The 26,446-nt window shown below is 45.2% G+C and overlaps 1 protein-coding gene across 4 annotated transcripts; it reads right to left on the bottom strand.

Moving 5' to 3' along the window:
• Positions 1-606: 606 nt before the first annotated feature.
• PER1 (period circadian regulator 1) lies at positions 607-23,364 on the bottom strand. Of its 4 annotated transcripts, none has more exons than XM_044672485.1 (23): positions 23,281-23,364; positions 14,117-14,569; positions 13,779-13,877; positions 13,476-13,630; positions 12,539-12,660; positions 11,873-12,074; positions 11,567-11,618; positions 11,200-11,342; positions 10,581-10,659; positions 10,296-10,402; positions 9,857-10,010; positions 8,306-8,420; positions 8,066-8,197; positions 7,774-7,876; positions 7,501-7,672; positions 7,224-7,351; positions 6,515-6,691; positions 5,349-5,582; positions 3,052-3,662; positions 2,384-2,549; positions 2,008-2,209; positions 1,603-1,753; positions 607-1,488 (listed from the first exon to the last, which is right to left on the bottom strand). In XM_044672485.1, the coding sequence occupies exons 2-23, from the start codon at positions 14,395-14,397 to the stop codon at positions 1,291-1,293; spliced, it is 3,783 nt and encodes a 1,260-aa protein (XP_044528420.1). In that variant the 5' UTR covers positions 14,398-14,569; positions 23,281-23,364; the 3' UTR covers positions 607-1,290. The 4 variants fall into 4 exon arrangements, with proteins under 4 accessions (XP_044528420.1, XP_044528419.1, XP_044528421.1 ...); XM_044672484.1 differs by lacking the exon at positions 23,281-23,364 and adding an exon at positions 18,254-18,406; XM_044672486.1 differs by lacking the exon at positions 23,281-23,364 and having other exon boundaries at positions 7,501-7,666; positions 14,117-15,091.
• Between the last annotated feature and the right edge of the window lie 3,082 nt (positions 23,365-26,446).

Raw genomic sequence — 26,446 nt, 5'->3', positions numbered from 1 at the left:
TTCCAATAGAAACAAAGAGCCTAGCTCCTAGCCACTTATTTACGTTTGGTGTAATCAGGATGGGAGTACTGGGATAAGAGCAAATCACTTACTCTTACTGGGTCTCAGTTTCTATATTCATAAAAGGAGGGAGGAGTGAAGAATCTCAGGGTCTTTCCAGTTTCAGCAATCTATAAATACTAGGATTTATAATCTACTCTTTTCCATGGTCCATTCTCTCCCCCCAAATAAATGGTTTCTTCTCTAGGCAGCTGTAAACTCAACAAGCCCCTCCAGCCCCAGGGTTATTTTACCCCTGCAAGCACTCCTCCCCCAATTAGACTATAATCTCAAGATTATCTGTCTAGTACTATGTTGGCAAAGCACCTGAGGACATTTTTCGCATTCCCTGCCCCTCTGCCTAGCAGCCAAATGCAAGTACTTCCTCCCTTCACTTTTTGAGGTAATGGGGAATGAGAGGAGCTCACAGGCAGTTTGGGTATGTGACTTTGAAAAGTGCAACACTGGTCTAATAGATACTTAATTTTTGTCAAATTGAATTGAAGACCAATGAAGTGAAGACAAAAAAGCCCTGGTTCCCAACAGACTTCATGCCACAATGTCAAGTTACAGATTTTCTGTTTTATATCAAAAAAGACAGACATGACTATCAAAAACACAAAAATGTCACTAAGGGGTGGGGAGACATAGCCTAAGACACATGGGTCCCACCCTAAGAGACAGCAGCACCAGGGACCCATAGTCCTCTACTCTCTCCAACCCAAGGGAGCTAGGGATCTAGATCTGGTCCTCATTCCCAATGCCCTTCCCTTCCCATCCCCTCCCTCCAAGTGTAGGGTATGAGAAGGGAATCAGGCCTCTGAGGAGAAGACACAGGGAGAATTCCCCAATAAATAAGTAATGTTAGAGTTCCCACACCTGAAGCAGCAATCTGTGTTCCTGCTCAGCTGGAATTTAGAAAATCATCCTACTTTTTAAGAAGGTTTTACTTCTTTGTAGGTGGAATTGTCTCCTTAGGATGAAGAGGGAGACCTCTAACTCTGGCTGGTCCCTAAGAAGCCTCAACTGCTTACCCTCAGTTGTCTCTAAAGAGGTAGGACTGTGATTATCCAATTAGAGAGGGCCAATATTCAGGTGTATTTGTCCCTGGCTGCCTGAAAGGCAAAAGCAAATCTCAAAACTGAAACTGGTTGTTGTCTTGAGAGGATGAAGCTTCTCATTTGTTCTTTCCCATATTTCAATGACAGAGGTAAGGCCAGGGCTCTCTCTGAGTAGCCCCAAGATGAGAGTTTAGCTGGCGGTTTTCAGAGCAGGTAACTCGGAAGTAGATAACTCCCCACCTTGTTCCTCTTCATCCATGGCAGTGTCTGGGGAGGCCCCACCCCCATCTTCCTCCATTGGCTCTAGCCCCAGTCCATCCAGTTCAGGGAAGAGGGGGTCATCTGGATACTGGGGATCTGGGGTGCTGCTGCCACAATCTACACAAGCCTAGGGAGGGAAGAAGACAGTGTCAGGATTTCCCCAAACCTCTCTCACATGAGTCCCCTTCACTTCCCCTCCCTAGAAGTGCTATCCCTTCTCTCTGAAACCCCACTTCCTCACCATCACGTCTAGCGCCCGAGGCAGCTGGCCCTTCCGCACCCAAGCATGCACAGCCCCCAGTTCTCTCCGCTGCTCTTCTGAAAATCGAGGTTGTTGCTTTTGCATGGCACGGAGCCTCTCTCGGTCCTGTTGCAGTACTGAAGCCATATCCCTACAAGGATGGGCAGAGTAAGGTTGTGAGAAGAGATTTAGAAGTCAGATTCTACCCCCTCACATCTTCCAGATATTTAGAAATATATGGGTCTGACTCCCCCCAAGACCTTACCAACTCTACCCTAAAACTCCACAACCTCGCCATCCCCTAGCTTTTTCCCTCTTCACATTTTATTCTTCTTTTCCCTCAACTTCTCCTCCTTCTAAGATTAATCTTCCCCCTCCTTCTTTTGCTCTACTTAGGTTTCTTACCTGGAGGGCACTTGATAAGTCATCATGACCCTATGGTCAGCATTAGCCATGAGTAGCCAGATGGGATCCTGCAGAACATACTTAATGACTTGCTCCCCAGGTCCTGCCCCTGGGTCCACCCCAACCTGGGCACCTGTTGGCTCAGCCTCAGAGGAGTCTATACTCCCGAAGTACTTGCTGGTATGACTGCTTTGGCTGCTACCTAAGGGAAAGGAAAAAAGAAGAGTCAGAGAAGTCAAACCTTCTTGTCCTAAAGGGGAAGGGAAAGGTGACTTTGGGGGAAGTGGAGGATTAAGGGTGGAAAGCCAGAATTGTTCATTTTCAAGGAAGATGATCAATGGATGCTCCTCTCCCAAGAAAGGGTCCAGGTACTTACGGGTTATACTGGCTGAGGTGCTCCCTCCATGAGAGCCAGAGCCAGAAGCCAATGATCCCGATGCAGCAGAGCCAGTGCCAGACCTGGAATCCTCCTGGAGCAATAGCTCCAATAGGTCACTGGAGCCTGACAGTGCATCCTGGTTAGAGGATTCATTCATCTCCACCTAGGCAAGAACCAGGATGGGGCCAGGAATCACACTCAAGGCCATCAGTGGGTGTGGGCCAAGATTTTCCCCAACATGCCTTCATGGCCCTCCTCCTTTCCCTCAATACTTGAGTGACCCTAAACTCAATAGCTGCTTCTCTAATTCAAGAAACAACTATTATGGCACTGGAGATACACAGAGAAAAGGTCCATGGTCTTGAGGAATTGACACATTCCAGTATATTTCCTCCAGACTCTTAAGCTAAGCAGGAAAGATGAAGGCACAAAAAACAGAAATGGGAAGAGACAGGGAAAGAGGGAGGCAGGGATAGGAAACCATGAGAGAAGTGTGCAAGTGTATTGACGCTGAGGGGAAGACAGACTGATGTGAGAGTAGAAGGGGGAAAAACTAGAAGGGGATGGAAGATAAGAGACAGCAGAGACCCAAAGAGAAAGGAAATGGAAACATTGGAAAGGGATAGGGCAAAGAAGAAAGTCTGTGGGGGACTGAAGATGCTTACCAGTTCAGTCTCTGGTTGTGTAGCTTCTCCTAGAGGGGGTGGCCTGGAATTGCTCCCAGGTTCCCCAACTGTTGCTCCCCCTTCCCCCCGGGTATTCTCTTCAAGTTGCAGTAGATTCAGCTGGAGTGGGGAACTGCATCGTGAGTTGAACAGGGGTGAATCTGGACATTGGGTAGGGCTAGGTGGCACAGGAGGTAAGGTATGGGAAGGTGAACATGGTGCAGGGGTAAGAGGCCTGTCTGATAGAGTCTGAGGTACCCCACAGGGGTAACTGGTAGGAGGAGAAGGGAATAAATAGTTGGGTAGGACCAAAGCCACCATAGGAGTTACTAGGGGGGAAGAGAAGGGTGAAGGAGATGGGGTAGGAGCTGAAGGTTGGGGACAACCTTTGGTTGAAAAAATGGGTAATGGGTAGGTTTGCACCACTGTTGGGAAAGTAGCAGAGGTGGGTGGGGTGGGTTGAGGGGGCCATGGAGTGGTGGGAGGTATTGGGGAAGGATGAGAGGTATAGCCAGGGGCCTCAGTAAGAGGGAGCTGATGGTGCCTTGAACGTTTGGCTTTGGATTTGCCATGGTGCCGGCGGCCAGGAGGAATGGGACCATGGCAACAGCCTGTGAAAGGGCAAGAGAGAGTGAGATTAGTGGACTTGCTGCCTCTTTGATAAATGCCCATCACCCACCAGTATCATCACAATGACAATTACTTGTATTCATGCACCACTGGAAAGTTTACAAAGCACTTTCTTCACAACAGCCCTATGAAGTCGAAACTTCAAGTATTAAGATTTTACAGATGGGAAAACTGAAGCTAAGAGGCATTAAATATCCTTCCCTGGGTCACACAGCTAGAAAATACTGCAATTAATATGTGGATGACAGTCTCCTGACCTGAAGTCGTGTTCTTTACAGTGGCCATTAGTCTGACAACCTAAAGCCATAAAAGCAAACGGAGATGCCACCCAAGGAAGGTCCAAAGACCCATCCCTTTCTAGTCTGGATGGTTGAGAGGAGTAACACTAGGAGAAAAGGGGGCTGAAATACAAGAAGGCTTCAGGAGAAGAATCACAGGAGGCAGGGAAGAGACAGGTGAATGGGGATTTATTAAGAAATAGTAAGAATAAAGAAGAGGAGGTCAGAAAAGGTTACAGCTGAAGAGAGGAAAAAGAGCTGAAAGGGGGCAGAGGGAGAGGGGGAAAATCAGTAACTGAATATGAGGTGGGAAGGAAAAATATGGAGCAGAGATAGAAACAAAGATCACAGTAACAGGCAAGGATCAGAGAGGGCCCAACATGGACTGAGAGGAGCGCAGAATAGGTAACTGCCATTGGTCATCCTTACATCCTTCCATCTGGCTTCTTCTCTGACTGGGATTAAAGTTCCCTTTCCTGTAGGATGGGAACTCGACCTCTTCGGTTCCTCTTTCTTCAAACCCCTTGGTAATGGGGAGGGATTAAAAGGGAGGTGGGTAGGATATCAACACCCATCAGTTCCATCTTCTCCCCATTCTGGGGGGTGAAAGAGATTTATAATCCAATCTCTATGACCACAAAGGCCTTTCAGTAATCATAATATCCACTGTCCATCTCCAAGAGAAGATTGTTCCAAAGCAAAAGTATGTGTATGTTGGAAGGGGAGGTATATATTCTTTAGCAGCGACAAGAAGGGGTATCATTTCCCCAGAGCTTTCTTTTGTATTCTCTGGGAGTTGAAGTCAGGTGCTGTAAGGAGGTTTACTCATAATTTTCCTTCTAACTTGGGATCAGAACCCCTCCTAAGGAGGAAGAAGGAGAGACTCTCTAAACTGATGGGAAGAAAGTAAAAGCAAGGATTAACTAAGAAGTTAAAAAAGGGCAGAAAATTGGGGGAAATGCCAATCGGGACCCCAAGCAAGCCCCATTCCAATCAATTTATCCCAAAGAGTATTAAAGATTGTTTATCAGACTACCTGACTGAGGAAGGAGAAATAGAGGGGCAAATAATACAATCCAAAAGATTAAGATTTTTTAGGGAATACACCTCCTTAGGGGTTTTCCTCTACTAATATCTCCTGCTGCAGTCTGGGACCCTTTCCCTCTAAGTGAGAATGACAAACATATCCTTTCTCCTAAACCCATCTAACACCTCTCTTCTTACCCTAAGCTCACCTTGTCTCTCTTCCCATCACAACTATGAACATGAGTTTGTCAGACTCGACATCTCCTAGAGCTGGAGGTGCCCTGCCACATTACTGTTTTAAACATTTTTTTCTGGGGTAAATTCAAGAGTTGGCTGTGGGGAGAGGCCTGAGGGTGAAACTACCTCGATCATTAAGGGGTGAAGGTCCAGTGGAAGGGGTATCAAAGACCCGGAGTCTGCTGAGATCCCGAAATCGGGTGAGGAAGGCTTGCTCCTCTTTCTGTGTATGAAGTGACAGTACAGCTTTGGTCAATCCCACAGGGCGGTAGGCATCAGGAGTGGGATCAGGAGTGGACATTGTTGGACTGGGAGCTGGACCAGAGGTCAGGCCAGGCAACTCCTCCATCATGACAATATCTGTAACAGGGCAAAAAGAAGTAGAAGAATTAGAACACAATTCATGCATCATATTTTGACTTTACCCTCACACTATTCATTTCTCAAATGTCCCAGTTTCCCCTCTTCTGCTCCATCCTCTTCATTTCATAGGGCTCTCTTTTCCAAGTCATTATCCTAGCTCCTTATTCACTCACAAGAATCCTCACCTTCCCTCCCCCAAACATTTCAGTACAGAGGTATTTCTATTGGTCATATGTGGGACAATGGACCTTGGGTTCAGTTCTAGGTGAAAGTTTCTTCCTCATATAAAGCTCTCTAGGAAAGAAGAATGTTCTGGATCATTCTATCAGTTTTTATCCTATTAAGTAGATATCCTTACAGCATCACTTTTTCCATCTCACCATGGGAAAACCACTTTCTTTTGGGGTTATACTTTTTTTTTCAGAGTCAATGCTGGAGGATATTCTGGCATCATTTTCTGCTCCCCTAGTTCTACCCACTGTTATTTCTCTGATCTTTGATTTTCCTGCCCTCTATCCCATTCATTTTAATGGACAATCAATTAATGAAAATATAGAACAGTAAACAAAATGGGTGAGAAGCAAAGACTGGGAGGAGGGAAAGACCACAGATAAGAAGCCACAGCATACAGGGTTAAATTCTGGGGCTGAAAGGAAGAAGAAAGGGAGACTCTCTAAACTGATGGGAAGAAAGTAAGAGTGAGTATTAACTAAGAGGTTCAAAAAGGCAGAAAGTTGTGGGAAAATGCCAATTAGGACCCCAAAAGATCCCCAATAAATTGATCTAGAATGGTATTAGAAATTGTTTCAAACCACATGGGAGGAGAAAAAAGAGGGACAAATACTCCACTCTAAAAGCATTAAAACCTAGAACTCACCCAGCCAACCAGCTCCAGCCCACCCCTTTTCAATATCCCACACCCCCCATACCCGACTCCGGGGGCTTCTTGTCTCCTACATGGACGATAGTAGAGCTGAAGCTACACTGACTTGTGATGGATACCACACTCTCCGCCTTATTGGCAAGGGTGAGCGGGGTCAGTGGACCTCCCACCACTGGCTCCTTCTGGAGGGGGGCCCCCTCCTGAGACAGCTCTTCTGGTGGATCTGTGCAGAGAGATAAGCACCAGTTAGAAGGTGCAGTAAGATGAAGTAGTGGGTATGGGAAAGGGAAAGGTATTAATGGAAGAGGCAATAAGGGAACTAGGGAGCAGATTCCAAAATGGCAAAGTAGAGGGGACCACCAAAAAGGTTTGAGATAGTGTGGGAAAACCATCTATATGAACATATGGGAAAGGAAAAAGAAGCGGGCCACACCACATAGAAAGCAAACAGCATCAAGAAGCAGAAAGGGAAATTTGGTAAGTAGCAAGGAGAGAAAGAGAGAAAAAAGATGGCCACAGATCAGAGACAATGTGCTGCTAGGAAAAGGGGAAGAAAACAGAGACACAGCATGGAATCAAGAATTGGATGGGAGTGGGGCAGGGTGTTAGGGGAGGATGAAAAGGAACAAGATAGAGGAACATTAAGAAGGAAGAAGGGCCCCAAAAGAAGAGCCCCATGTTGGAGAGGCTTGGGGAGGGAAGAGAATGGTTATGGATGTGGGGACAGGCATAGCTGAGGTATATGGCTTCTTTACCTTTCTTTGGAACTCCAGAACCCTGGCCTGCCTTCTGTCTGTCATCATCAGAGGTGGAGGATGCAGTGTGGGAGGAGGAGGCACATTTTCTCTTCACTGTGTTGGGGACATTACAACTCTCCAGGTACCTGAGGGGATGGAGTGAGAAAATGAAGCAGGCTGGAGTTGTGTGAGGGAAGGAACAGTATGATAAATGATGAGAGGGTGAGAGATGAGGACAGGAAAAGGTGAGCCCTCCTCAGGGAGTTAGAAGCACTGAGAGATATAATGTCCATACCGGATAATGCTGTCCAGGCAATTGATTTGCTGGTAGGAACAATTGGATGGTTCTTTTCTCTCTGAATCCTCAGGGGCAGTACTGATCACAAGAGGCTGAACTGGATTCAGTCCAGGGGCTGGTTCCAAGGGTCTGCCTGGGAGGGTACTGGTGGTCTTAAGAGTATCTGGGGCTGGGAACAGTAAAAGTAGAAAATTATGGTAGGTGTGAATTCTTCTCAGGCATTGTCCTTTGGTTTTGGCCTGGTCCTCCCAAGCCTAGTCATTTTCTCACCTGAGGATGGGGGCCAGGTGGATTGGGATCGAGAGTCAATGAAAAGCTGCTGACCTTGGTGCTTCACAAGATGCACATCTTTACAGATCTGCTGGAATGTCACCTGGAGGGAAATGGCAGGGAAATTGAATTTAGGGTATCAAAAAGAGAAGAGAGTGACACAGAGAAAGGCAGTCAGAAAGAGGCAGTTGTTGAGAAAAGAGAAAGAGCAGGGGCCAAAAAGAGGGAGTGATCAAATAAGAATGGTGATACCAATTAGTTTATTCATCATCATCATTAGGAAGGCACTTACTGGAGCAGGGGGCCCAGGATGATCAGCATCTCCACCATTGCTGTCACTGGATGAGCCAGGGCTTAAGAAGGGACCTGGAGAAGTTGGAGGGCCTAATCCACACAGCCCTGTGGGACTCACACTATGAACTGGCTAGGGAGGAAAAAGAGAAACAAGTAATGAGAAAGCTTAAAATTTCCAAAGCCAGGGGAACTGAGCAGCAACAGTCCTTCCATTATACTTCCATCTATTTCCTCTTACCTGTAGTAGTAGTCGGTGGATCTGCTCCGACAGCTCCTGGATGTCTGGGTCCATACCTCTTGAGGGGACTGGGACAGGGGCTGGGGGAGTGAATACATCCTCATTTAGGGGAGCCCTGTGGAGGAGTAAACAGAGAATCAATCTACTGGAAGAAACACAAGTTTGCAAAGAAATACAATAGCATGTATATATAAAATAAATTAAGAGAGTGACACTGAAAAGTGGCAACCAGGCATATATGAGGAGGGATTGAATTCCAGGCAAGGGGATTAGCCTGGGCATAATGGCAGGAGATGGGAATGTCATGCTAGGGAACAGCAAGTAGTGAATTCCAGGCAAGGGGATTAGCCTGGGCATAATGGCAGGAGATGGGAATGTCATGCTAGGGAATAGCAAGTAGGTTAGTCTGGCCAGTGTACAGAGTAATGTCCAATGATCATGGTAAAGAAAACAGATCCAGGATGTGAAGGGCTTTAGAGCCTTGGTTCAAACTAAGGTATTTGTACTTGACCCTCTAGGAAATGGACAGTCAAAAACTTTTTAAGCCAGGGGGTGACAGAGTCAGTCCCTCAAACTGAGGAATACTGACAGGTATTTGGAAAATGAACTGAAAAGGGGGGAAAATGGAAGCAGGGAAACCAATTAGGAGGTTTAGTCTAAGTGATAAGGGTCTAAATTAGGGTGGCTGTGGTGTAAGTAGAGAGAAGGAGATGGATGCAAGAGGTGCTACAGAGAAAGAAGAACTCTTAGCAAAGTGATCAAATGGGGAGGGAGAGAGAGTGAGGAAGAAAGAAGAGTTAGGGATTAGGGACAATTTCTAGACCAAGAATGATAGTGCCCTCAATAGAAATATGGAAATTAGGAGGGAAGGTAGATTAAAGAGAAAGATAATGAGTGCTGTTTTGGACAGGTTGAATTGAAGATAGGTAGAGATCTGGGTAGAGATGTACAACATGCATGATAGTAAAGCAAGATTGAAGATCAGGAAAGAGATGTGGGTTGGATATAAAGATTTGGAGTCATTTTACATAGAGATTAAAGATGAATTCAGGAGAGCTGCTAATGAAACAACACGGAAGAGAGGAGGTCCAAGGATTGGAGTTTATGAAGCATCCAGGAATAGAAAGATCAGATAACAGGAGTTATTCAGAATTGGTGAATAAAAACGGATGAAGTATGATTAGAAAAATATAACAATAAATTCAAGATTAGAGGACATCAAAGAAAGCTGAATTGGTTTTGAAGAGAAGAAAATGAGTTTAGAACAGGGGCAACAGTCTGAAGAAGTGGTTAGGAGTACTGACTAGAAGTTATCGTGAGGTTGGAGAATAAATTTAGAAAGGTTGAAAGATAAGAAAAGGTGGAGAGATTGTGGAGCTATAATGCTGGAGAAGCAATCTTGATTCCACCTCTCACCACTTGCTCCCCAAATTCTTTAAGTCAGCCTAAATTTATAGTCTCTCTGTCTACTTGTCCTTGGACTGCTCCACTCCAGTTCTCTTTCCTCCCTCTCCTCACTCCATCATCCCTTCATCATAATAAGATACTCACGTTCGAACTTTGTGTCTGCCCAAAACAAAGGCCACTTTTCGGCTCCAGGGATGGACAAATCCAGCCCAACTGGTGTCCATGGTGACATATTCCCCATTTCGGGCACAGAACCGGATGGGAGAGTGGTCAAAAGGCTGACCTGATAGCTGCAAGACTGTAGGATGATAAAGAGGGGAAATGGGTTTATGGAAGTGACAAATTAAGTAGAGTTAGTTATGGGCTCTAATACTAAGGGAGAAGGCATGGCAGAGGCATCGGTATGTTGGGAGAGGAGCTACTGGAAGAAGGAAAGGAAGAAAAAGCACAGAGGTAGGCAGGAAAGTGTAAAGGCTAACAGTTAGAGAATAAGACCCAAAGGAGACAGGGGACAATAACAGCATCGTGTGGGAGAGTGCTATCAGTGGGAAAGAAAATGTCAGCCCCCCCTTCTAGGACTTACTCTTCTTGTGGATTGCCAACATAAGAGGTCGATCTTCAGGGTGCAAGAAAAGGAGCACTGGTGCACCGAGCAGGTCCTGGGGCAAGTATCCCAACAGTGGGGCAGCCCTGGAAGGTGAGGCATCATCAAAAGAGACATCAGTCCATGGTTTGCTCCCAGTCCCTTGACTTTCTATATTCCCAGGGGACCCCATTGTCTAGTCCTACTTATGTCCCCTGGATCTTTCATCATCACTCTAATCCCATCTATGGTATCTTCAAAGATCTCTCTCCCCTCAGGCCTTACCTCTCATCTACATCTTGGAACAGACAGCTGGGAGTGTGCCGTGTTGTGAAGATCCTCTTGTCTGGAGGAATCCTGGGAGCTAGAAAAGGCAGAAGTGATATTCAAGTCTTCTCTGGCAATAACTCCATTAGCAACCTCTCTTACTTTCTAGCCTCTTAAGGCCTACATTATTTCCTAGCCTTTGCTCTCCTCCTAGAACCACATCTTAGAATTTGAAAATAACTCAAAGGATCATCTGGTCCAATCCTCCAGCCTGAAGCTAGGAAAATCTTATTATATCTCACTTTATAGTTGAGACCACTGAGGCCCAAGAAAATATGAGACTTTCCTACAGCCACAGAACTAATAAGCAATAGAAGGAAGATTAGAAAACCAGGCCTCTTGACTTTCTAGGACAGCATTTCAATGACACTTAAGGAAAAAAATAATGAATGGAAATTTGCCATCTCTCTTTCAATATTAGAAGCCTGATGCATTTTCTTTTGTTGCACAGAACTGAGTTTCCTTGGCCACATTTTATACCCTTGGTTTTTATTATCCAATTTTTTTCTTGATTTCCCAGGTCTCTTTGCCTCCTTCCCTCCCTGGTTCACTTCCCTCAGTATTCCTTTCTACTCACCCTCATAGCCAGAGTGAATTCGTTCAGCAATAAGCAGACAGCACGGCTGTGCTGGGGCTCCATCTGAGAGCTGGATTTTGGTCACATAGGGAGTTAATCGAAATGGCTGGTATCTAGGACTCGATTCCCGATCTGGGCCACCTCTGGTTTTGGGAGAGATGGTGAAATCAGAAAAAAATAATGGGAGAAATAGGGAGAATGAATGGATTCCTCCTTTTCAACTCTTTATCAACCCAACCACTCGAAACCATAGGCTCATGGCCCCTGAAACCAAGAGACAGATGTGAAGAGAATGTCAAAAGTGATGACTGAATAACATAAACTTCTTTTTTAAGCCCATCTTCCTCTGTTCTTTTCTCCAACTTACCGGATCCTGCAGAAGACTGATTTCTCCTGTGTGAAATCCATGGGGCCTGAACCTGGAGAGAGACAGGGAACTAGGGTCAGCATCATCATGGCTCTAAATCCCAGACCACTTCTCTATTCCAAGAGATCTCTAAAGCCAAGGAGGTGGAGTCTTCCCTTGTTCTTTCATGCTTGAGGTCCTTCACCTCCCTGGCTAGAAATCTCAGTCTATTCAACTCTCCATCCTGCTCTGGTTTCTTGCCCATGCTCTGCTATTTTATTTCACATCTTGCACCATCCCCACCTCCAAGATTTCCCCAGTCCTCACCAGCAGAGGCCCGAGAGCCCCATGTGGGCAGGCGAGAGGGGGCAGTGGAGCCATAGAAGACACCCACATCCTGGGGGGCCAAGAGTTCTGAGAACCGGGCACCCCGGAAGACTTCTCTCTTACAGCGCAGAAGAACAGCTGCCTGATCCGAAATGTAGACAATCCGGCCAGTGAGAAAAGAGACAGCCACAGAGAAAGTATCCTGGAAAGAAAAGAGAACAAAAACAAAAAAGGCCACAGTCAGGAGCTGGCCAGCTTGTTTGTCAGTATGTCGCTAGCTAGGGAAGGGAAGGAAGAGGGATGTAGAGAATAGGGCTAACAAAAAAGGAAAAGACAACTGAAAAGCAGGAAGACAAGGAAGAGAAAACAGGAAGAAAAGCAGTTACATAGCATCTTCTATGTGCCAGCCACTGGGCTAAGCATATCACTAGTATCTCATTTGGTCCTCAAACCAACCCTGGGAGATAGTATGATCCCCATTTTACACTTAAGAGAAACTCTATAGAAAAAGGGACTAAAGTGTATGTGAAAGGGAAAATCAAGACAAGTTAAGTAGAAAGAGGGAAGAAAAAATTAAAGTTAAGATGAGGGGAGGGGGAAAAACTGAAAGAAAAAAAGAAGAAAGGGAATGAGAAGGAAAAGGAATTAGATGAGTCAAGGGCTGACCTGATTTCGGAGAGTATATTCAGATGTGATGTGCTCCAACTCCTCCAGGGTATAGCTGGACATGTCCATGGAACAAGGCTGCCCTTCCTCTAAGCTCCATTGCTGATAGTAATCTTGATTGGCTGCAGAGAAAGTAGGGTTAAGATCAAGAGTGCTACCTTCCCCTTGTAATAATAATAGTTAACATTTATATTTTTGTAGTTGTTCTTTGTTGTTTTCAGTTGTGTTTGACTCTCCATAATACTATTTGGGCTTTTCTTGGTAGAGATACTAGAATGATTTGCCATTTCCTTCTATTTTACAGCTCATTTTACAGGAAACTGAGACAAACAGGATAAAGTGACTTGCCCAGGAACATACAGCTAGTAAATGTCTGAGGCCAAATTTGAACTCATGTCTTCCTGACCCCAGGACAGGCACTGTGCCAACTAGCTCCATACACACACACACACACACACACACACACACACACTGCTTATTTTGCACGAGACACTGTCCCCTTGAATCCTGCTGGCCTCTTCTATTCCATACCTAGCTTCGCTACTTGTTTTTTTATTTTTAATTATTTTAATTTAATTGTATTTGTTTTTGTTTTTAATTTATTTTTTTCAAATCCTTAACCTTCTATCTTAGTATCAATTCTAAGACAGAAGAACAGCAATCAAGAAACACACAGATAAGAAGTACCTGAGCACAGATTTGAATCCAAGTCCTCCTGATTCCAGGTCTGGTGCTCTATCCACTGTGCTACGTATCTTCGTCCTAGCCTAGCTATTGATTCCCTTGTCCCTTGCATCTACCTCCTTCCTTCTACTCCTCTTGAGCCCATTCTTCTCTTCCTTCTATGTAGCCTACTCCTTTCCAAGGCCTTAGACTTTTTGCCAATGCAATTGTTTCTCTATAGTCTAGCATTAATACTCCCCAAGTTGTAGCTCACCCTGGACTTGTTTAACACAGGCAAGTGCATATTGTAGGGTGGCCAAAGTTCCTGATCGGCCTTTCCCTCTGCGTTCTGGTGGAAGTCTACGTTTCAGCTCTCGGAGGGCAGTCATTAGCTCCTTCTGAGTTCGTGCCCGGGCTGACTGTTCACTGCTGCAGAGGCAAGGGGGAAAGGTAGTAAGAAATATCAGCTCCTAGGTAGTATTCATACCCTGCTTCCTCCAGGAGTAAATATAAAGCTCTTCCTTCTGGCAACTGTTCTCCGGGCCCAGGAATATTTAATCCCTGTCTCCACCATTACCTGCAGCCACTGGTGGATGGATTGTCCTGCTCAGAGCTGGCACTCAGGAGGCTATAGGCAATAGAGCTGCTTGGAGGGGATGGGCTCTGAGAGTTGGTGCTGGAAAAAAAAATAATCACAGAAATAAGAGTTTAGTCACTCAATAGCACATGGTACAGAATAGGTGGCATCCTGATATCTCAAGAACCTAGCAAAGGCCAGCTTCTGCCCTCTCCCAAGGAATTTGATTCTATTTTCCTAAGCTTCTCTGATTTTTTCAAGTCCCTAAGCCACCTCCATAACCATTAAATCACATCTCTCCTTCCTAGGTTCCATCACCCCATTCTCCTTCCTCTTACCTCTTGGTGCTCTCTGTGGTCTCCAGCAGGGCAGAGTCTTTCCCATGGCCAGAAGAAGAGCTGTGAGAACTATGCTGAGAAGTACCCTGGGACTCCGGTCCATTGGACTCATTGCCACTTGAACCGTTGCTGTTCGCATCTGTATCATCCGCTAGGCCAGGACCAGGGCAGGGTCTGTGTTCTGGGGGCCCAGGGGATTGGGATCCCCCTGAATCAAACCGTTCACCAGGCCCAGGGCCTGGGCCCCCTGCCCCATTGCCTCCCTCAACAGTGCCATTCATGGTGGTACCATGGGGAGGACAGGGGGAGAAAATCAGTGAAGGGGGAGAGGCCACCACGAGGGAATACAACAAGGCCCCTGGGGCAGGAGTTTTCTTGGCTGGGGAGAGGGAAGGGAAGAAGTAGCAAAAGGTGAAGTCAATGAGGACTGTGGGGAGGGATCACTGCTGGAACCTGGAGGATGGAGAAAGAAGGGGAAAAGGAGAAAAAGAAGACTTCTCACCCTCTAGCACTTGGCTTTTTCTGTTCTACATCTACTCTGGCAGTTGAGCATTCTTCCCACCACTATCACAGACTCTGGGGAGCTGCCTGCAGGCCACATAGGTTCTATTCCTCTCAATGAACCTAGGGTCCAAGTTCTTAGTTTCTCCTCTTTGACTCTATTTCCTTTACTGATATAGCAACAGACGCTGCTCTGGCCTCCAAGGAAGGTTCTTCCCTAAACATATACATGTTCATCATGGATAAAGGCTTTAGGGCTGGAAGAAATAGAGTGTTAATTCAATACCCTCATTTTATGGATAAGGAAGTAGAGAATAAGAGATAAAACAGTGTGCCCAAGATTGTGCCACTAGTAAACTGAGCAGGTATCTGAACCCAGGTCTTCTGACTCCAAATCCAGGACTAGATAAAACTATTATATTAATTAGTGACTTAAGAAAGATGATACTATCTATAATTTTTGGTTTTTTTAATATTTCATTTTTCTAATTACATGTAATAACAATTTTCACTATATAATTCTTTTATAAACCTTAAAGTACTATACAAATGTGACATTCTTCCCCTCTTGATTTCCAGTAATGCTTGAGAAACTTTTTTCTAAAACAGATGGAGACTGAAGGGACACAGAGTAGGGAAGCCAAAAGCTGGTGGATTCAAGGGGTTAGAGAGGAGTCTGCATGCACAGTGCAAAGTGGCTCTGAAGTTGGAGGAGGAACTAGATTGAGATTCATCTTCTCTGTGTGACCTTTTAACTGAACAACATATCTCTTACTTCTTCATTCTCTGCATCTGCTGACACTGACACTGGAGAGGTATTCTCTCCTCCAGGTCTTCCTGACATTGCTCTCCCCTGGTTCTCTCTGACTTCTCTGACCACTCTCCAGGTTACTCCCAAAGATCACCCATATCCTTCAGCAACCTGTCTTCCTCTTTTTTGGAGATCTCATCTGTTCCCATAAGTATCATCTCTCTTCAAATGATTCTCAGATCCATATATCCTGTCTCTTTCTTAAACTCCAGCCATCCACTGCTTTTTGGACATCCCGAATGTCTTGCAGGAATCCCAAAATTTCTTAACATTTAAACCTGGATGTCTTTCTCTCCAAATCTTTCCTTCTTTTCAATCTTGATCTTGGTGCCAAGGGCACTACCATCCTACCAATCAATCACCCAGGCTCACAACCCTCATAATCACTCTCAACTGCTCGCTCACATTTACCCCCCACATCCAATCTGTTGCTAAATCTTTTTCTTCACTATATCTCAGATATATGTTCCCTTTTCTCCACTCATTCAACAGTCACACTCATCCTAGCTATCTGAACCACTCCAGTTGTTTCATGTCTCTCCCTATTCCGGGTCTGACTATGTCATCCCATGCCACCCCCAAACCCTTCCCTCCCTATTACCTCCAGAAACAAATATAAATTCCTACATTCAACATTTAAAACTCTTCAAAGGCTAGTCTTCCTACCTTTCTAGTCTTCTTTACTCCTCCCTAGGATCCAGCTACCCTGGCCTACTTACTGTTTCTTGCAAGGGAAATTCCATCTCCTGACCCAATGCACTAGGTGTCCTTCATTTCTAGAATGCTCTCCTTCACCTCTTCCTCATAGTTTCCCTGACCTCCTTCAAGGCTCAGCTCAATCTTCCCTTTGGAAGGAGGCTTCTCCTTCCTACTCATATTACCTTTGATCTACTTAGTATATCTCTTTTATCTACCCAGTCATTTACAGGGTGTCTCTCACATTAGATTGTGAGTTCCTGAAGCACAAGGATTGTTTTTGCTTTTCTTTGTATCCCTGGCAGATAGCAGGCATTTACTAAATATTTCACTAACTTACAGCAAGTCAATTAACCTCCTTGGGCCTTAGTTTCCTTGTTTGTCAAATGAGGGAGTTGGACTAGATGATCACTGAGGTCCCTTCCAGCTCTAGATCAGGAATCCTATGATCCCTTCTGAGTTTTCTGAGTCAGCAAGCCTGGCACAGCTGAGGAAGTTGAATGTGAGCATCTCCCCATAATTCTCATTAAGGTATTAACCCAATCACAAAGTCATCTATGGAGAAGAATCCACCTTTATTTGAAAGGAGAGTGAATCTGGGAGAATAGCTCCTATATTTAGGACTTTGGGGCTAATTTTATCTTGGGAGAGGGAAGGAGATTGGGGGGGTGGGGCTGGAAGAAGGGCCACCTCTACTGCACATGCGTACACCACAACCACATACTTCAGCCAAAGGCCTATTGTAGCCAGGGCAACCTACGTCAGTGGCTGAGCTCATCGGTTGCTGGAGGAACCCAGAGGCCCTAAGGAAGGAATGGAAGAGGGAAGGGAGGAGGAAGAACAGGGTGATTGCTTTTACCTCTTTCCTCCCATTTTGTGGGCTAGATGGGAATCACACCTCAACCCATGCCCTCCTGCTGCCAAACATGTGAAGGGATAGAAATATGAGTGGGAGATGTGATCCAAATACAGCCTTGGATAAAACCCCAAAGCATTCCTAACCAACAGTTAGGACTTTGTACACAACCCTTACCTCCCACATCCCTAAACCACTTCAGGACATCCTATTTCAAATGGGGAGTAAGAGCTAGGATAGATAGTATTGCCTGAGTTTCTAAAAAGGAGAAATAATGGGGGTTGAAGGGAAGGAGAGAAGGAAGAAGGGATAGGGTAGATGTTTGGGTACCAAGAAACTCAGCCAAGTCACTACCTGAAGATACCCCATATCCCTTCCCCAACAAGATTCTCAACTCCAAACAACCATGTGTTAGTGGCTATTTTCTTTTCCTATTTCTCCTAGAAATCCAGCTCCTATATCCTTAGCCTCTATGTATTTCCCCTCTTCCTTTTCTCCACCTTTTTTGAAAACCAAGACACTAAATTTTACTAACTCTAGGGTGGGGAGAAATATAGCAAACATCCATTTGTTTTTCTATCCTTCCTCTCTGCCCATCCCACCCCTCCCTTTCCCCTTCTAATCATGATTCTCTCTCAACCTCAAGTATTTTCGAAACCAGAGCCAGGAGAAGGAAGAAAGCTGCAGCCAACAGCAAGAACTAGGTCTGGGAACGGGATGTTCTAGCCTTAGCCTGGGCTGACATCACACCCGGCACTGGGCCAGGGATGGGGGAGAAACTGCCAAAGGGAGTTCCTGGTGTGGTAACAAAGCCAGGGTACAGAAGGGAAGAATCCAGTGGAGGAACACTACTTCTGAGGGTCCTAAAAAAAGTTGGGACTCTGATAGGAAGAGCATTTGTAAGCCTGGGATAAAGGGGTTTTCTCCAGGGTAACAAGGATCATCAAAAAGATGGCTAGGGGGTGGAGGAGGGATATAGGAGAGAAAATCAAGAAGTCAGTTGGGGATAGAGACAATTCCTGAAGAAAAGGAGTTATAACTGTTAAAAACTGATGCTGGAGGGTAATGGATATCATGGTCTTAAAGTCTAGCAGGCATATCTGGGGAATCATCAGGGTCAGAGTATAGTACTGGAGGAAGGGATGCTTAGGGCTAAGTATAGATCAGTCATGCATGAGTTCTGGTGGGGAAAAGGAGGCTGGAAGGAAGCTTGCCAGGGATTGGGGAAGGGGATATTTGGGTTCAGAGAAGGGTTAGAAAAAACAGGACTTACTTGTAAGGTAGAAATCCTGGATTCGAAGAGGTTCCTGGCAGAAGCCTGGGAAAAGAGGTCCCAAAGAAGGATGCAAGGGTTCTGCTGGGCGAGTCTAGTACCCCTACCTTCCCAGTCTTTTTCCCTGCCGCCTGGGGAAGAACTTCTCTAAAAGCAGGGAGGTGGGTTGCATAATGACAGGCTTTGGCCATCATTGGCTTCTTGCCCGCTGATGCGTAAGCCCTACCTCTGATTGGCTGAGGATTCCGGCAAGGTGCCTGGTTGGCCAGGCATCCCTACTGAGGTCAGGACTGTTACACACACGGCTGCACGTGGACCTGGGTGCTGGCACTTGGGCGGAAGGGCCCAGAAGGATTAGGCAGCCAATGGGTTCATTGGGATAATGTATAGTTTTATAAAGCAAGGCAGAGAAGGATGGCATGTATGTGTATGTGTGTGTGCCAGTGCCTTTGTAAGATTAGTGATAAGCCTTGATCCTGAAAAAGGTAAAAGGGAAGGGGAATAGATATTCAGAGTTGGAAAAGATTGAGGGGAATTTAGGGGAGAATACAACTCTTGTTATGCTAATAAGGCTGTCATCTTCCGGAGATTTCAACTACCACTTCCAGCCCCTCAGACACCTGGGGCCAGTGAACTAGAGAGGTCTGGAGGAGAGATTAACCCTAGCTAAATCCCGGGAGTCACATCCACTCAGGTATTTAGTCATGGGCAGAGAAGATACAATGTAAGGGGCATCTCTGACCAATCAAGAGTAGAAAAGGGCAGCTGGAACCAATCGAGGTCTGACATATAGTGTGGGAGGGGGGAAAGGTGAATGGTGAGGGTACCTAAAACCAATCAGAATATAGTGGTAAAAAAAGTGTCCTTCACCCCCACAACCAAAGGCAAGTGTCCCAATGGCCAATCAGAGAAAAGGTCTCTCCAGACGCCCACACTGACTCCAGTTCTGCGGTTCTCCAGGACACTACATTAAGATTAAGCAGCCTGGGAGATTAAGAGCAGGCTGTGAAATAAGCCAGAAGAGCCTCTGGAGCAGAGAGAGTGAATGAGGACTGAAAAGTGTTCAGGAAGTGAAAAGCACTCATTGCATCTTTTCGGATTTTTTAAAAGGTATTGATTGGTTTTACTGATTTGTTTTTTCTCATCTACTTTTTAGAAATACTCTTTGCTACATGAAATAGCTTTCTGGGAGGGAGGGAAAGGAATACAAAATACATAGGAAACAAAAAGATATCAATAAAATTTAATTTTTTAAAAATGAAGGGAGAAGCCAGGGGAAATACACATCAGGGTCCCTGAAGTTACAAAAGCAAGAGACTCAAGAAAAAAAGTGATCAGAAGTCTGGATGTTAGAAATAGAGAACTTTTTTTTTTAAGAATGTGTACTAGGAATAAATTCAAGATTTGAAAGATTGTGAGATTTTGGAGGTGGAGAGACAGGGATGGAAATAGAAGTACAAGTGCTAGGAAATCTGCTTTTCAGGACTAAAAGGCTTTACCCCACCTAGTTCTCTAGAAACACAGCCGTATGTGAAGGCCCCAGAGCTACTGACATAATCAGGCATGGGATGCATTGCTCCCTCCCTGTCACATGTGCTGAGCTTTCCTTAACAATGGTTTCCTTTTTATAATGGGAGGCGGGGGAATACAGGAGTCTTTAGGGCTCTTAGAAAAAACTAGGGCTCAGAAGTTATGAAATAACCGTATGAATCAGAAGGGAACAAAGAGAACTCAGACTCCTGGAAGTTTGATCTCCTCTTAAAGAAATGCTTAATATTCCAATACCACTTCCCCTTACTGCTCCTCTTGACTAACTCCTCTTTTCTCTGGGGACCCCAGTATTTCTATCCCAATCCAAGTGTCTAGCTCTCCTCAGCAATTTGGGTTTTAGGAGTCCTTAATACCTTCCAGATTCTGGATTTCTACTCTCTCTCCCCTATAAGAGCCCCCTCAGTGGCCCAACCATTTGGTCCTTATCAAATGAGCTCATATTTGTAAAGTGCTTAGAACAGTGCCTGGGATATATAAATGCTTATTCCTTCTCCTTCTCTTCCTCCCTCCTTGCCCTCCTCCACATTTCCTCCCTCTTGCCCAGTTTGCTTCTGTTCATTGTTCCCACTGTAACAGAGCCCCGCTGCCGTCAATGGAAGAAAAAGGGGCGGGTAACCGGAGTGACGTCAAAGCAAAGGCAGGTTGCAGGCGGGGCAAAGTGGCTTGGAGAATGTGGGACAGGGAGCCTGGAAGTCAGTAGAAGCAGTGGTTTGGGAGGCAGCCAGTAGGAGGGTGGTGGCCAGGGCAGTGAGAACATCTTGTTCTTTTGGCAGTCGGCCTAGGACATGCAACCGTCCTGTCCCAGCCCTGCTCACTCTTCACCCCCTCCCTACCCCAAGCCAAAGCCAGGCATTCCTGAAGAGAAAGAATTGGGGGAAATGAGTGACCAGCTAAAGGACCCAGGTGGCAATTGTTTTCCTCCCTCAATGTACCACGCTATTTTCAGATCTTGAAGTTCTATCATCACTGCCTCTAAATTGTATCCCAAATTTCCTCAAGTGGTCATAAAATTCCAGGGTGTAGAAAGCTGGACACCTGGTTCCTATGAAACTAACAAAGATGTTTGCTTCCTCGTCTTCCAAATGCAAACGACAACACCGCCCCCCAAACTTGGTTACTGTGGCAAACAAAGGTTATGGGACATAGATAAAGGTACAAGATAAGAAAACCAAAGCAAAGGGCAGACAAAGCAATAAGACAGTTCTAGAAAAAGATCCAATGATATGGAATATTCTAGCTGGAAGTGAAGTGAGTCCTGATGGAGAGATTTAGCAGTAGGGAGCAGAAAGTAGGAACTGATGCTACTTAAGTATGTGGAAGAAGACAAGTATTGGGGGGCTAAGCTAAGTTAAAGTGTGTTAGAAAGGTTTGGAGAAAAGAAACCAAAGGCTTGTAGGAAAGATTTAGGGTCTTGGATACTATGTCGATCTAAGTCCCTTACTTCTATTCCTTTATCATAAATTCAAAACAATGTGAATCTCCTTCAGGTGCAAGGCCAAAAAGGAATTTTGGCTCTACTTCATATTTAATACTGTTTGACAAAAGCTCTCAGCTCTAGTACCCATGGAAGATATCCCTTACCTCTCAAATTTGTCTCTCTGTTATTTACCCGGGACTCGTTGCCATCTGCCTAATTTTTGGCCTGGTTCCTAAAAACTAAGTGTCCAGTTTTTCCCTCCATCACTCCCACCCTGGAAATAGTACAGTATGATACTGTTCTTCCATACATCTCAGGAATCTGGCCCTAAGGTATCTGGCTTTCCCTTATCAGGCCTAAAGGACCCTAGAAATTATTTGCTCCCTGCTATCAGACTTCACTCTATTCCGGAGCTGGGCTGTTCAATCTCTTCTCCACATTTATAATCACTCTCCTCCTTTATCTATAACTATTATTATAAATTTACTACACATTGATATGAATACAGACTTTTCACCTGGGTGATCAAAGGATCTTGCTCCTAGGATCTTGAAATCATCACTCTCCCCAAAGCAAAGTAGTGTACTGGACTAGGAGTCAAGACCTGGCTTCTAACCAAAGTTCTGCCCCAAACTAGCTATGTGGCCTGTGTTAAGTGACACTTTCTGTGGGCCTCAGTTTTCTGATCTGTAAAATGAGGGGAACTGGACTATTTTTAAGTCTCCTAGTTCTAATATTCTATTGATCCTATAATAATAGGATACCTTTTAATACCTTTTCCCCTAGATACCAACATTTCTCTTGATAAATTCTCCATAACAAAGGATTTGGGGAAAAAAGTTATTTAATATGAAAGAGTATTTCCTCTGGGTTCTCTAATCATGTCTCTCATGTATCTCTATTTTTCCTACTTGGTCCAAAAAGTTACTGGGATTACCCCAATTACCTCCAAACCTAAGATTGATACCTTCTCAAGAACCCAATTTTATTCAAGTCCCTTCATGTTCAGATATTAGAACTCATCAATATTGGATTCACTTCTATTCATGCATCTCATGAATTGACCTCCAATTGTCTGGAATCTGATAATACTTCTTGTAGCACCTACCAAAAGGGTGTCTGTGTGATAATAATACCCAGCATTTATATAGTGGTCTGCAAAGTGTTATACAAATATCTCATTTTACTAAACTCACATTTGTAATCCTTAAAAGTTACATAAGTCAGCTATTATGATTGTCACAAATTCTATTATGCTGAAGGAATCTGCCTGACTGCCAAAATAGTTCTACACTTCCATTCCCCCAACTCCACTTTAATCAGCCTTTTATCTACCTCACAAGCCACTCGAAGTCATTCACATCTAGCTCTCTCAACAGAGAAGTACTTAACTCATTGCACCAAACAACAAACATGCATCTCAATCACCAAACCCCGTATAATAATGATAATTATTATTATGGGGGAAGGGAGGAAAGGTGGTGTAGGGGCTTACGTTGCTAGTAATCCTACCCTCGAACTTCACCTACTCCTTGAAGTCTCTCCAAACCTGACAATCCTGTCTCCGATCTTTAATTTTCTCTCTCATAAACCACTCACATCCAGCCCGGTATTATAATTAATTACCTGCTTACCTAACCCAAGTGGCCTGCAAACTTCATGATGGCAGGGGCCGCAGTATCTTGTTCTATGGCTCCTTCTACCTGGCCCCCACCAGGGCAATGCCCAGTATTATCCCTCGAGCTGACTGTCATAACCCTCATTCCGTGTGAAAGCTTTAGCCAGATATCTTATCTGCACCGCCCCCCCCCCTTCCCGAATGTTATGACATTTCTAGAGAATTGGGGTCACCAATTGGAAAGAGCTTGCAATTCCCGACCCTGGGACCACGGACACAGGTCATACAACTACTCTGTGCCTCAGTTTCGTTGCGCCGCCACCCCATCCCCCACCCCTCACCCCTGGTGGCTTGGACTAAAGCCTTGGCGGATGTAACGAAGGACGCACACTCAGTCGGTGTAACCTACGGCCTTTTACGCACATGCTGGGTCCCACTCACCGCTCCCCTGCCTATAGAGGGGTCCCGGGGCTCCAAGGTTCAAGGCTCAGCTCAAGTAACCCAAGCACTCCTTCCTCTCAAGGTTTCAGATCCGTTCCACTTAGGACAGCCCCAGACCGAACCGGCGCGGGACAGCACCGCCCCTCGGCCCAGACAACACGCCCTAGACGCGGCTCATTGGCCTGGGCGCGCCGACCCATGCCCCAATCCGCGTGCCGCTGCCCCGCCTGCGTCCCGTCCACGCACTGCTCCAATTGGATCCCGTTAGCCTCCGCTGTCTCCTTATTGGTCCTTAAACAGGCGAGAGGCGAAGGCTCCACGTGCTCTCGGGCCCCACCCCCTCGCGTTGATTGCTAGTTTCCCGACCAGAAACTGCGCAGTTCTTTTTTTTCTCAATGGTCATTGGCAAATGGAAGTTCCCTCTGCTGGGCTCGTCTCTTACCGCGTGAGAAGATCCCTCCCATAGACCATTCCCATTGGCCATCTTTCGAGGAGCTGGAGGAGACACGTGCAGGACGCCTCACGCGGACAGTTGTTTACCAGTACTGGGCTGAATTTTTCCGTGACGTCATCGGCACCAACTGCCACTGGAATGAGCGCAAGCGCAGCTTCTAGAGGAAGGGACAGGAGTGGAGGGACTGAGGGGCAGAAAGTGTTCACGAGAAAAGTGCCTTAATTGGAAGGGTATAGTGGGGGAGCGGTGCGGGGGATGGGCAGCGGCGACAGGCGTGGGGTGTAGAAGCTTCTCTACCCACTAGGTTTCAGCATGAGGCCCGGCTCGGGCAGCGGCTGAAGTGGAAACCAGAGATTCCGCCCCCTCCCCCGACGTTATTGGGCCGACGGGAAGTGGACAGGCATGAAGTGCTTTGCAGATGGTGGAGTGCTAACGCATGTCACCTATCAATCAGTCAGTCAATCTGTGAACAAGCATAACGTGCCAGGCACTGAGCCAAGTGCTGGGTATACGAAGAAAGCTAACACCCTCCCCTGTGGGTACACCACAGTTCCAGCTTTTGGGTAATTTACGACCTAATGCAAATAACTATGTGCAAATAAGATGTGTAAGGGATAATTTGGGGATATCTCAGAATACGAGATTGAGAGGATGTAAAGTGGGAGGAGATGACACTGTCGCAGCCTCACAGTTACGAGATTAAACGCTTTTTAGACCTTAAAGCCCATCTATTATTGAGATGATGTGTCTGAGACTGGAGAGGTTGACAATCATCACAGTGTAGAGCTATGTGAATGAAGTAGTGAAATATGACATTGAGGTATATGGGATGTGGGGGACACTGGGGGTGAGTGGGAGCTGTGTGATAATTAGGAAAGTGTGATGACTTGGAAAGTTGAAGACTCCAACTCAAGTAATATAATTTTTAAAAAATCAATCGCCTGTAATTGATTGAGCAAATTCCCTCCATAAAATGGGGCTACTTATATATAATAGGTACAGAGACTTAACTCTGCAACATAAAATATTAGAGAATTGCTCAGCAACCACAATGAGTTAAGTGTGACAGTGCTGGGGAGTCACATAGCCAATATGTGTCAGAAGCTGGTCTTAAACCCTGTCTTTCCTGACTCTATTAACTGCTACTTCTGCATAGTGATAATTAAGATGAAGTAAGGTGTGATAACCTGGTTTTGAGAGGGAGGTGATCGAACTTAGATTAGGCAACCTGGAAAGAGCAGAAGCTATATGATAATGACAATTATCATTTATCATTAGTCAGTGAACTAAGATTAGGAGATTGGAGTGTTGAAGTCACCTTACTCTCCCTAATCCCCACATCCAATCACTTGCCAGTCTTGTTGATTTTTACCCCTACAGTGTCTCTCACATGACACAAGGACTCTAGTATCTCATCATCTCTTACCTGAGCTACTGCAATAATTTACTAATTTATTTCCCTGCCTCAGGTTTTCCCCCTTTCCAGTTCATCCTATACACAGCCAAAGTGGCATACACAGATCTAACCATATCATCATTCCTCTGATCAAAAAGCTTCAATGACTCCCTGTTGCCTCTAATATATACAAATTCTTCTGTTTGGCATTTAAAACCCTTTGAAATCTGGCTCTAGCCTACTGTTCCAAATTTACTAAATTACTTCCTTTCACAAGTTCTGAAATTGACCTACTTACTGTTCTTTAGTTACAATATTCTAGTTCCTGCCTCAGTGGCTTCAAATACCCTTTTCTCCATCCCTAGATTCACTCTCATCTCTGCCTCTGTAAGGGTTCTGGGCAATGAGGACTGAGTTCTTAAGAATATGCTTTGCCTGGCTGAACAAATTATGGTATATGCTTGTGATGGAATACTATTGTGCTAAAAGGAATAACAAACTGGAGAAGTTCCAGGTGAACTGGAAAGACCTCCAGGAACTGATGCAGAGTGAAAGGAGCAGAGCCAGAAGAACATTGTACACAGAGACTGATATACTATGGTAAAATCGAATGTAATGGACCTCTTTACCAGCAGCAATGCAATGACCCAGGACAATTCCGAGGGATTTATGGTAAAGAACGCTACCCACATTCAGAGGAAGGACTGCAGGAGAGGAAACATATAAGAAAAACAGCTGCTTGAACGCATGGGTTGGGGTGGACATGATTGAGGATGTGGACTCGAAACTACCACACCAATGCAACTACCAACAATTTGGAAATAGGTCTTGATCAAGGACACATGATAAAACCAGTGGAAATGCGCATCGGCTGGGGTGGGGGGAAAGTCGGGGGGTGGTAGTGGTGAAGGGGAAAGTAAGAGAATGAATCATGTAACCATGTTAAAAATGAATATTAATAAATGTTTAAAATTTAAAAAAAAAAAGAATATGCTTTGCCTAAGGTCCTCCAGATCATGTGGAATTATTCTGACTGCTTCTTGTCCATTTGCTATGTGATGAAAATTAGCCAACTGATGTGAAGCTGAACCATTCTTGGTGTTTATACAAAAAGTACTAACTAGCCAAAGTGATCTTTTTCTTTCCCTGTTGAGCTCATCAACAAGATGAACTGCTTTGGGATTCTTAGCTTCATGGCAGTTCTAAGTACTGGAGTTTGCTAACTTTCAACTTTTCTTGAAACTGCCAAGAAGCCAGAAGTACATCTGGCTTATTTTTGTTTCCACTTAGGTGAAGAAATATTGAGGATGACTACA

Source organism: Gracilinanus agilis, chromosome 4 (genome assembly GCF_016433145.1).
Source record: "Gracilinanus agilis isolate LMUSP501 chromosome 4, AgileGrace, whole genome shotgun sequence".
Lineage (NCBI taxonomy): Eukaryota > Metazoa > Chordata > Mammalia > Didelphimorphia > Didelphidae > Gracilinanus > Gracilinanus agilis.
Note: the sequence above shows the minus strand (reverse complement) of the source record. Positions and strands in the feature narration are given on the sequence as shown.